Source organism: Trichosurus vulpecula, chromosome 5, assembly GCF_011100635.1.
Source record: "Trichosurus vulpecula isolate mTriVul1 chromosome 5, mTriVul1.pri, whole genome shotgun sequence".
NCBI classification, from domain to species: domain Eukaryota; kingdom Metazoa; phylum Chordata; class Mammalia; order Diprotodontia; family Phalangeridae; genus Trichosurus; species Trichosurus vulpecula.
In genome coordinates, this window is record NC_050577.1 from 211007284 (window position 1) to 211020070 (window position 12787).

General features: G+C 36.2%; 1 protein-coding gene across 4 annotated transcripts in view; it reads right to left on the reverse strand.

Moving 5' to 3' along the window:
* The window catches only part of IRAK4 (interleukin 1 receptor associated kinase 4), an 80989-nt gene that overhangs the window by 32122 nt on the left and 36080 nt on the right, over nt 1-12787 (reverse strand). For all 4 annotated transcript variants that reach the window (XM_036759795.1, XM_036759793.1, XM_036759794.1 and 1 more), the window contains exons 5-6: nt 10249-10409; nt 8518-8582 (exon numbers count right to left, since the gene is read on the reverse strand). In XM_036759795.1, coding sequence (XP_036615690.1) covers nt 8518-8582; nt 10249-10409 — 226 coding nt within the window. The remainder of the gene's footprint in view (nt 1-8517; nt 8583-10248; nt 10410-12787) is intronic.

Here is a 12787-nt window from a genome sequence, read left to right on the forward strand (position 1 = left end):
AGCTGGACATGACTAAACAATTGAACAACAACAATAAAACAGACAGGTAAAGAAGAGGTTCAATTTTCTTATTTTCACTTTCTCACTACTGTTATCAGTTTCTTCCCTTTTCTTTCTCTCTCTTCAAAAAAAAAAAAATTGGGTCTCCCTATCTCACCTTGTGGAAATGCAAAGGTGACTCATGGGCTTGATTCCACTTACTGACTGGCAGAGGAGCTTTGATCTATTCTGCTTATAACCTAGGTTGGTTTGCCCCTCCTCAGACAATCTGGTAGCATTCTCTCCTGCCTCGACCCAGGAGCTCACAATATTGATGTCAGACTCAGTTTGATGACTCAATTGAATTAGCCCACTGCAGCTCATAACTCCCAAGCTCAAGAGTTCCAATAGCCTCAGCCTCTCTGGTAGCTAGGATTAGAGAGATATGTACCATTACACCCGGTGCCTTTTTTAAAATAATTTATTATAACCTTAATATAAACATTAATAAAACAAATTAAACCTCACAAATATTTACATTTGAAGATCCTCATACTTTTTTAGTAGGCAATAATTCAATAATAAAAATAACATAGTTCTCTTTTACTTTTTGGAGCAAAAGTTCTTCAGGTTCCATTAACTTGGAAATTATGACCATTTAGTCAAGGACTGTAATGATTATCTTTGCTTAGCTTTTTTCTTCATAACAAATATAAGCAAGATTGTGAAATTATTTAAAACCTTTGATCACAAACATTTTAGGTATCCCCAAACAAATGAGAAGCACCAATATTAAAAATATTCATTAGAGAGGGGCAGAGCCAAGATGGTGGAGAAAAGGCGAGGCCTGAGCTCTCCTCCAGATGCCTCTAAATAACTCTAACTAATGCTTCAAAACAAATTCTGGAGCAGCAAAACACATAAAAGGATGGGGGAAAACAATTTTCCAGCACAAAACAACTTACAAGGTTGGCAGGAAAGGTCTGTTGCACCAGGGTGAGAGTGGAACATAGTCTAGCACAGACTGAGCTGCAGCAAGCCTGCAGTAGGCATTGGGGACAACTAAATCAGTGGTGGCAGTGGCAGTTCCTGGACCTCTCAGCCCACAGAAGGTAAGGGAGCCAAACAACTAGTTAGGCAATTACAGGGGTCCCTTTGCAGGTACGGGGGGCAGGAAGGGCAGCACTTTCTTACACTGCCCACACTTGGATGTGGGTCTCAGTCCTGGGTTTCAGTCTAGGACAAGGAAGAACACTACTAGTGCGCCAGAGCTTGCAGGAGTAGGGGAACTAGGACCCTGGCCACAGTTCCAGGGCAGAAAAGAGTGCTTGTGGTTGCTCACAGACTATAGCACAGGCCAGGAGGGCAGCTCTCCCTAGATCATACCACCTTGTAAGAACAGAAAACTTACAGATCCCTAGAATTATCTCTGAAAATAGCAGGACAATAAACCTGAAGCTTGGGACTGTGCTCCCTCCACCCCCTAAAGCAGGACCCAACTTTAGTATATAGTTAAAAGTCAAGAAATAAGTTGGAAAAATGAGCAAACAGCAGAAAAAAAAAATCCTGACTACAAAAAATTACTATGGGGAAAGAGAAGATCAAAACACAAACTCAGAAGAAAACAACAAAGTCCAAATTCCTACATACAAAGCCTCAAAGAAAAATATCAGTTGGTCTCAGGCCATGAAAGAGCTCAAAAAGGATTTTAAAAATGAAGTAAGAGAGGTAGAGGAAAAAATGGGAAGAAAAATGAGAGTGATACAAGAAAATAATTTTTAAAAGAATTAACAGCTTGGTAATAGAAGTAAAAAAAAATACTGAAGAAAATAACACCTTAAAAAAGAAAAACAGAATATGCCAAATGGCAAAAGAGGCACAAAAATACAACAAAGAGAAGAATGTCTTGAAAAGCAGAATTGAACAAATGGAAAAATATATACAAAAATTCACTGAAAAGAAGAACTACTTACAAAATAGAACTGGCCAAATTGAAAGGGAGATACAAAAGTTCACTGAAGAAAATAATTCCTTACAAATTAGTATGGGGCAAGTGGAAGCTAATGAGTTTATAAGACATCAAGAAACAATAAAATCAAATCAAAAGAATGAAAAAATAGATTTGAAATATCTCACTAGAAAAACAACTCACCTGGAAAATAAATCAAGAAGAGATAATTTAAGAACTTTGGACTAGCTGAAAGCCATGATCAAAAGAAGAGCTTAGACGTCATCTTTCAAGAAATTATCAAGGAAAACTGCCCTATATTCTAGAACCTGAGAGCAAAACAGAAATTGAAAGAATACACTAATCATCGCCTAAAAGAGATCCCAAAATGAAAACTGCCAAGGAATATTACAGCCAATTCCAGAGCTCCAGGTCAAGGAGAAAATATTGCAAGCAGCCAAAAAGAAACAATTCAAATATCACGGAGTCACAGTCAGGATAACACAAGATTTAGCAGTTTCTACACCGAAGGGTCACAAGGCTTGGAATATGATATTCTAGATGGCAAAGGAGCTAGAAATACAACCTAGCAAAACTGAGTATAACCCTTCAGGGCAAAAAATGGATATTCAATGAAATAGAGGACTATCAAGCATTCTTGTTGAAAAGACCAGAGCTGGCTTTTCCGACCTGGTCCCCAGCAGGATGGCTCCTGCAAAGAAAGGTGGAGAGAAAAAGAAGGGATGTTCTGCCATCAATGAGGTGGTGACCAGAAAGTACACCATCAACATTCACAAGAAGAGTCATGGAGTAGGCTTCAAAAAGCAAGCTCCTCGGGCTCTAGAGGAAATCTGCAAATTTGCCATGAAAAAAAAAATGGGAACTCCAGACTTATGCATTGACACCAGACTCAACAATGCTGTTTGGGCCAAAGGAATAAGGAATGTCCCATACTGCATCCAAGTGCATTTGTCAAGGAAACGCAATGAGGATGAAGATTCACCAAGCTCTATACGCTGATTACTTATGGTACCTGTCACCACTTTCAAAACTGGATGAAAACTAAATTGAACTTCATTTAAATAAAGTTAGAAAATATCAAAAAAAAAAAAAAAGACCAGAGCTGAACAGAAAATTTTACTTCCAAATGCAAGACTTAAGAGAAACACAAAAAAGTAAACAGGAAAGAGAAATCATAAGGAATTCAATAAGGTTAACTGTTTACATTCCTACATGGGAAAATGATACTTATAACTCCTAAAACCTTTCTCATTATTAGGGCAGTTAGGAATATACATTAATAGGAGAGATAGGTGTGAGTTGAAAATGATGGGATGATTATCTAAAAATATAAAATTAAGGGGTGAGAAAAAGAAATACACTAGAGAAGGGGAAAAGGAGAGGTAGAATGGGGTAAATTATTTGACATAAAAGAGCTTTTACAGTGGAGGGGAAGATGGGGGAGGTAGAAGGGATTCATAAAACTCACTCTAATTAGAATTGGTTCAAAGAGGGAATAACATACACACTCAGGTGGGTGCAGAAATCTATCTTACCCTGCAGGAAAGAGGGTAAGGGAGGAAGAGAAGGGGTGGGGGAGAAGGATGATAGAAGGGCAGCTGGACTGGGGTACATAAAAGTTGGGAGCAAAATACTTTTGAGAATGGGCAGGGAAAAATGAAAGAGAGAGAGAGATAAACTGGGAAAATAGGATGAAGGGAAATACATACTTAATCATAACTGTGAAAAAATGTTACAGCCAATTTCTCTGATAAAGAAAGACTTCACTTTTCAAATATATAGCGAAGTGAGTCAAATTTATAGAACTATGAGTAGTTCCTGAATTGATAAATGGCCAAATGATATGAACAGGCAGTTTTCAGACAAAGAAATAAAGCTACCCATAATCATATGAAAAAAAATGCTCTAAATCACAATTGAAAATGCAAATTAAACAACTCTGGGGGCAGAGCCAAGATGGCAGAGTAAAAGCAGGGAATCACTGGAGCTCTCCCCAAAACCCTTCCAAATACCTATAAAAAATGATTCCAGGAGCAGCTAGGTGGCGCAGTGAGTAGAGCACCGGCCATGGAGTTAGGAGGACCCGAGTTCAAATCCAGCCTCAGACACTTGACACACTTACTACCTGTGCGACCTTGGGCAAGTCACTTAACCCCTACTGCCCTGCCTTCCCCTCTCCAAAAAAAAAAAAATAACAAAAAATGACTCTAAATAAATTCTAGAGCAGCAGAACCCTCAAAATGAAAGAGTGAAACAATTGCAAGCCCAAGACAATCTGGAAGGTCCACAGGAAAGGCCTGTTGCACTGGGCTGGGAGGAGAGCACAGGACAGGATGGACCATGCCAGCACAGATAGGGGCCCTAATAAACCTGGAACAGGCCTCAGGGTACTGAATCACTGGCAGCTGTGGCCGTTTCCAGACTTCTCAACCCACAAATGCCGAAGACAACTTAGAAGGTCAATAGGAAAGGTCTGTCAGACCTGGGTAAGAGAGGAGTTAGCCCCAGAGCACTGGTGGTGGCAGCAGCAGTGGCTGGTAAAAGAGTTCTTGGCCCACAGATGGAGGGGGGATCAGGCGGTTGATCAGAGGGGTATTGCAGGGATCTCTTTGCTCATGCTGAGGCAGGATTTTCCTGTTTTGCTCATGTTTCAATCTGGATCACAGTCCTGGATGGCAGGCCTGTGGCGAGGGGGAACACTGGCATGGCAGAGCTTGTGATGGCAGTGGAGAGGGAATCCTCCTCATAGTTCCAAGGCAGAAAAGGGTACTTGTGGTCATTCAAAGGTCAGAGCACATACAAGGAGAGGAGTAAACACCTCTCTTTTGATCATACAACCCTGGAAGAACTGAAAATTTACAGGTCCCCAGAAGTATCTCTGAAAACAGCTACACAAAACCCCTAAAGCTTGGGACAGTACACCCTCCACACTGGAGCAGAGTCCTACCTCAACAAAGAGCTCAAAAGTCAAGTCATTGGCTGGGAAAATGAGCAAACAGCAGAAACAAAATCAGACTACAGAATCTTACTTTGATGACAAGGAAGATCAAAACATACAACCAGAAGACAACAAAGTCAACAGCTCCTACATCCAAAAACCTTCAAGAAAAATATGAATTGGTCACAGGCCATAGAAGAGATCAAAAAAGATTTTTAAAAATCAAGTAAGAGAAGTAGAGGAAAAATTGGGAAGAGAAATGAGAGTGATGCAAGAAAATCATGAAAAACGAGTCAAAAGCTAGCTAAAAGAAACTCAAAAAAATACTGAAGAAAATAACACCTTAAAAAACAGACTCGGCCAAATGGCAAAAGAGGTCCAAAGAGCCAATGAGAAGAAGAAGGCCTTAAAGAGTAGAATTGGCCACATGGAAAAGGAGGTCCAAAAGCCAACTGAAGAAATTAATTCTTTAAAAATTAGAATGGAGCAAATAGAAGCTAATGACTTTATGAGGAATCAGGATACTTAATAAAACAAAACCAAAAGAATAAAAATTAGAAGACAATGTGAAATATCTCATTGGAAAAACAACTGACATGGAAAATAGATCCAGGAGAGATAATTTAAAAATTATTGGACTACCTGAAAGCCATGATCAAAAATTAAATGAACAGAACCTGGAGAACATTGTATACATTAGTAGCAATACTGTATGATGATCAACTATGAATGACAGCTATTCTGAGCAATATAATGATCCAAGACAATTCTGAAGGACTTATGATGAAAAATGCTATCCATCTCCAGAAAATAAAATTAAAATTAAAAAAATAAAATAAAATACTAATTACAAATAAATCTTTTCTACCAATTAAAAAAAGTCTTTAAGATCTTTTACTAGACAAAAGTTTGAATGAATAAATTTTTTTTGTTTTAATTTGAGTTAATGAAAGATCACAGGATTTCAAGTTAGAAGAGATTTTGAAAATCATTTAGTACAACTCCCTATAATTTTACAGATGACTAACAGGCCCAAAGAAATTAAGTGACCTGCTTAAGGTCACCTTATTAGTACTTTAAGTAATAAAAACCAGGTTCTTTGTCTACAAATACAGTCCTTTAGCCACTATATAAGAACTGTTTCATTATGTACATAATTGTCAGTAACAAAACTATACTTCTGTTATAACATATATAAATATATATACTATATATAAAACATAGTGCAAACATACACATATACCATATATAAAATATCATACATATATACTATATATAAAACTGTATTTCTTTTATAATATCTTCTGCTTCATATTTTTGGTAATGACACCCTCCCCAACATGTCCCCCACTAATTAGGGTCAATCTTTCACAATTCACAATCACCAACAATATTGATGGCCTTCTTGACCAAAGCAGCTATGAGGACACTTAGATCTCTTTCTTGGCCAGTTGTTATACTTTATAATTCCATGAATTGTATCATTTTTTATCCCTTAAAAATATCCCCCCAAATTAATCTTCCCTATTGATTTTGCTAAAGCTAAATAAAAGGCTCATTCACAAATACTTGCTGGAGAAGCAAAGGAGATAGCAGTGGATTTTATCATATAGCCAAAAGCTACAAGAGACATTATTTCATGGGACATTTTAGGTCATCATGAATTGTAGTTTTAGTGAATAAATTTTTACAGAAAGACCACAATGAAAATAATTGCAGATGATGCAACATTAATTACTGAGGATGAAACAGTAAAGAAATTTCATGAAGAACTTGCTAAGATTTCCCAAATCAAATCAACATCCACCCACAATACTTGCTGACTTCAATGTAAAGGTAAGGAAAAGAAAGGATGGAATAAATAAATGGGAAAGTCTGTTTCAGAAGAAAGAAATGAGAGAGGCCAAAACTTAAGAGATTTTCCTGGGCATAGTGGCACATGTTTGCAATACCTGCTACTAGGGATTGGTAAAGTGGTCGATCTTTTGAACTTAAGAGATCTAAGCTGTAGTGGGGCAAATTGCTAAGGTGTCCAAAGTAGGTTCAGTATTAATATTATAAGCCCATAATGGCTTGGAGGCCATTAAGTTGTCGAAAAAGAAACTAGCTGGCCAAAGTTGGAAACAAAGGTAAAACTCCTGTGCCCATTAGTAGTGGGACTGGGCATATAAGTAGCCCCAGTAAGTAGCCCCAGAACTTCAAACAGGGGCAAGATAGGGAAATTTAGTCTCAAAAAAATAGATTATACACAAGCCTTATAAATTTATATTATGTACACGTTTAAACACCAAAAAAATGGAAGTATTGGACATGGTGAACATCAAATAACGTCACAAAGGATGAAAGTGACTACATTTGAGGACATAGGAATAGATTCCTCATTAATGTGAGCTATCCTAAGGTCTGTGTAACAGTCAAATAATCAAAAAGATAAAAATTTATAACATGAAAAAAAGCAAGAGAAAAATATATGGCATACATTCTAAAAGATCTAGTCCTGATTTAGACAAGCTATGGAAAATGAACAAAGGGCAAATGGACAACAGAAATGACAATGACCCCAGCTGAAATAATTTCATCCACAAGTTAAACAAATGTAAATTAACTGCCATGACAAAGAGATTAAAGAACCTATGATGATCTATAATGCATGTTAGTAAATAAACAGTAATGAAGAGAGATGGCTATTAGAGACAACACTGATTTAGCATATAAACTCATCTGTAAAATCTAGTATAGGATAGTGGACAAACAATAATATTTCATAAAGCTGGGAGAAGCAGTTAGGAGTAAAACCAGTCTAAAAAATAAAGAAACTAAGTCTTCCCACAGATGAAAATAGAAAGGGGATGATGAACACTAGAAAAATGGAAAACAAAAAATCCTAAACTATTTTTTTATCATCAAAGATAGTGGAACCATCATATTTGTTCCATAACATTCTGGAACCTAAGGCACTTTTAGAAGAGGTAGAAAAAAACACTAAAGAAAAATAACAATAACAATAACTTGTATTTATATAGCTCTTTATGGTTTATAAAACATAATACATGTTATCTCATTTGATCCTCGTAACAACCCTGTGAAGCAGATCCCCATATTACAGATGAGAAAACCAAGGCATAGAGGCGTTAAGTGGCTTGCCAGAGTCACAGCCAGTAAGTGTCAAAATCTATTCACCTAGCTCTACATCTTTGGGATATTTGAAGATCTCCTTACTTACAGGCACCTGTCCTTGGGAATTCTGAGGGCCGCCTGTATCTTAAAATAACTAATAATGGTAAGAATTGAAATTCGACATGACTTCTCGTAATACTATTTTAAAATACATGACTGTATATATATTTTGCTGATTTACCTATCTATAGTTACACTAATATGATAGTAATAGAATTTTAGAGCTAGAAGGGACCTTAAAGTTGGTCTCAACCAATGCTTATATTTTCATTTTACATATAGAATTTGAGAACCAGAGAAATTATGTGCCTCAAACAAGGTCACACAAATTGTATCATAGCTAGGAATAGAACCTGTATCTCCTGACTTTCATTTTAGTGCTCACTTTTTTCTGGCGCTTGCTTTTTTTTTCCTAGTGTTCTTTCATCTACCAAATTGCCTTTTTAATACTTACTTTGCCATTATTTTTATTTCTTGGTCAAACTGCTGTTTTAGTTCTTCAGTACAAATGTCAGCCATCTATAAAACAAAAATATCATCAAATCACAGATCCTATAATTATAAGAAACTTCAGGTAATCATCTGGTCTGGCACTTGTCAAGTAAACAAATACATGAAGCCCAGACAGGTGAAATAATTTTTCCAAGATACAAAATATCAATGAAGGAAATTATATAAAGGCATATTTATGGAGCAACTTTCTCTAGGAGAGTTTTAAATCAGGGACCAAATTACGTCACTCTCAGATGCTTACGTTTTTAAAAGATTCAGCATGCCTTAGAGCAATCAGTAATGAAATGTGCCCTAAGAAGTATAAAGAGATAAGTAATCCAGATTTGCTTACAGCTTTCTGTTTATCATGGAAATGTTGCTGTTCTAGAAATGAGTAATAATAAAGTGAAGTGGAAGACAGTGAGCTAGGGTTAAAGCCAAGAATGAATTATAATTCCTTTAAGTTTAACAATACGACCTAAGGATAATGACTATGAATAAAGTTTATCCACAACTAAAACTACAATTTTTAACTTCCTTAATGCTTTTTGTCTGTTTTTCTGGGTTGTGACAGTACAAGTTAATAAGAGAAAAATTAGTCTGTTTAAAATTGTACTTATATATAAAAACTATAACATCTTCCACAAAAATAACCCTAATGCCTCATGATGATGTGGAGGGGATCCCGGATTTTTGAAAACTGTGACAGAAAGCATAAGTTTTGATAGGTCCTACTAAACTGGAAAGGTTTTGATTATGGGTTTATAGATGGACTACATGTCTTATCTGAAAAGTCATCTATTTAAATTTGAGAAACTCATCAGCAGAGTAGTAGATGATGATTTTGATGGAGGACAGGGGGAACTGGCTACAATCACACCGCTGAAACCACAAATCATTAAGTTGATGAGTAAACAAGAAACTATAAAATACTGCACAGATGTTAACAATAACCTTCTTAAATTTTTCACGTGTTGTTTCCAATCTTAGATAAGTCTACTGATGTCAGCATAATTACTTTTTTCTTCTCATTTTAGTTACAGAGAAAACTCATATTGGGCTTTAAGGTTTACAAAGCACTTTCCTTATAACAACAGGCAATGCCATTATTACTTAATCTTAAGAGGCTGTGATTGCCAACAGTCAGAGAAATAATACATGCTGAAGCTAGATGTGAACCTAAGTCTCCCGACATCAAGCCCAGCACCCTTTCCACTATACCACACTGCCTAGCATATATAAAATAAAATTTAGGGTCATATTTAATCAAGTGGGTAAAAGTAAACATTGCTTTCCATTTACTCCAAAGCAATAAACAAAATGATTGTCAAAAATCATTACTTTTCTTGGCCTCTGTAATTCCTGCCACTGGGAGAATCTGAGGCTGACAGATTACTTAAGTTTAGGAGTTTTGAGTAACAATAGAGATAAAGCTAATTTTGTGTCTGGCACCATTATGGTTTGCCCTCACAAGTGGGAGGCCACTAGACTGCCTAAGGAGGGAGTGAAACAACTCAGACTGGCAATGGAGCAGGTCAAAGTTTCCATGTCAATCAGCAAGAGGATTGGCCTATGAGTTGGCTGCTGTATTTCCAGACTATGCAAAAAAAGAGACCCAACCAAAAAAAAAAAAAAAGAATTATATCATTACAAAATGGCCATCTTATTTTTCCTATAAGGAAAGTTAACTTACAGTTGTAAGCTTCTTCACTGCCACAGTTCTGTTATTGATATAGCCTCTATACACAACTCCAAAGCCTCCCTCTCCCATTTTGTTTCCACCAGCTGACATAGGGTTCTCATCAAAGTTATTTGTAACACTCTTTAATTCATAAAATGAAAAACTCTGAAAACCTGCAACATCAATGAGAGGAAAAAAAGTTCATTACACAAAAGGAAAAATTCAGAGTTTCTAGATAATCAATGATCTGTTCCTATTTAAACACTAACACTGCAGGAATTGCCCCTTATTGACCTTATACAGGAAAAAAAGATGAAAATTATTATATCAAAACTCTAAGTTAGTGTGTCTTTCCAACAAAATAGAGAGCATGCATAATTCCCTCACACACATACACCTACTTAGACAGGTACTACTGAGTCTGACCACACACTTGTAGGTTACTCCAACTTCAGTCAGCTTGAGTTCTTGCTATAATTTATATTTATCCACTTGATTTCTATAGTGATCTAGAAGTGTATCTGGAAAATTTATTACTCCTTAATAGACTTGCAATTTTTTGTTTTTTAATAGTTAATTAGCTGTGTCTGACTCACTTCATGACCCCTTTTAGGGTTTTCTTGGCAAAGATACTGGTGGTTTGCCATTTCCTTCTCCAGCTCATTTTGCAGATGAGGAAACTAAGACAAATAAGGTTAAGTGAATTGCCCAGGGTCATACAGCTGTATCTGAACTCAGATCCTCCTGCTAGCTACCCCAAAACTTGAAGTTTCTTCTCCATAATTAACTAGTTAACTTGAGCTGTACTTTAATTTATTAATATTATTCAATGAACTAGAGAAAACTCCTTTCCCATTAGTAATTACTTACCTATTTAAATATTAAAATTACTTTATACATAATTTAACAAGAGCAATTATAAACAGACATGTACAAATAAATAAAACAATTTAAAATATCTTGGCTATGACCGATGTCACCATCAGCGTAACTTAAAATCTTCAAAGAACCTCAAAATGTGACAGTATTGCAATTAATTAGTTTTGTGTACTAAAAATGTGTACTAAAGTAAAAAGGAAAATTCACTTTGTTGTTGTCATTTAGTTGATTTAGTCAAGTCTAACTCTTCATGAGCCCTTTCGGAGTTTTCTTAGCAAAGATCCTGGAGTGGTTTGCCATTGCCTTCTCCAATTCATTTTATAGATGAGGAACTGAGGCAAATAGGGTTAAGTGACTTCCCCAGAGTCACAGAACTAGTAAGTGTCTGGGATCAGGTCTGAACTCAGGAAGAAAAGTCTTCCTGACTCCAGGCCCAGCACTCTATCAACTGCGCCATCTGCTGCTGAATAATGAAGATTGTCTGTAGACAGTCTTGGATATGATTGGGAAATAAAGACTAGAGGAATTAAGCAAATAAGAGAAAACAAGAGAAGTGTCAGATCAGAATATGGAAGGGGCAGTTTTGAAGTGCTTTAATCCAAGTCCACGAAAGTGATATAAAAAGAAAGGAAGGAAGAAATTTTAAGCAAGTAGGGATGAGATAAGAAAAAGGAAAAGTGGAGTCTGTTTGAACTGAAGGTGTGAATGGAGGGCTTGAAAGTAAAGGGTTTCAGAGTTTTGGAAAAAGGTCTGAGGAAGGGTTTTGATAAGATTTGAGGAATTTTTAAAAAAATGTCTCTTTGACAAGTACCTTATGGCTCCCCCAATCAATATAGTCCTTTCCCCAAGCAATAAAATATTACAAGAGAAATTTCATAAGACTCTGAAGGGTTAAGTGAAAATTTAATATACATGTTAGCTGATAAGAGAAAATATTACTTCTTTGGTGTGGTTTAAATAGTTACGCTAAAAGTCTTGGTAAAAGAAAAAAAAATTAAGTAAGTAGCTTTTCCTGCCTGGGTTACAACTAAAATGCCTCAGGGTAAGAAGAGATGTGCCCTTTATCTGCCCTCTTAGTACACTAGTAGCATTAAGTTAGGAAAATAAAAGCAATTGACTTGCCTCTTTGAATTATCTAAAGAAATAAAGAAATAGTTATGGGGAACTGGAAGTGCCACCATAAATGTTTTGAACAGAAGCTAACTGAAAGTTTAGGGAAAATGAGATTTAAACACTGCCATAGGTAATTATAAATCAAGAATTGATTTGGTTGAAATTTTTGTTCTGAAACTAAAATATATTTGTGTCACTGAAGGAATTTTGTAGGACTTGTTCTTTACCTATTTTTCAAACAGCTTAATTGTTCAGTCATTGTCCAACTCTTTGGGAACCCATGGGCCATAGCATGCCAGGACCTTCTATCTTCTATTATCTCCTAAAATCTATTCAAGCTCATGTTTGTTGTTTCCATGACACTATCTATCCATCTCATCCTCTGCCATCCCTTTTCCTTTTTCCTTCAATATTTCCCAACACCAGAGTCTTTTCCAATGAGTGCTGTGTTCTCATTATGTGCCCAAAGTATTTAAGTATCTGTCAGTATTTGTCCTTCCAATGAATAATCTAAATTGATTTAAGTATTGACTGATTTGATCTCCTTGCTGTCCAAGAA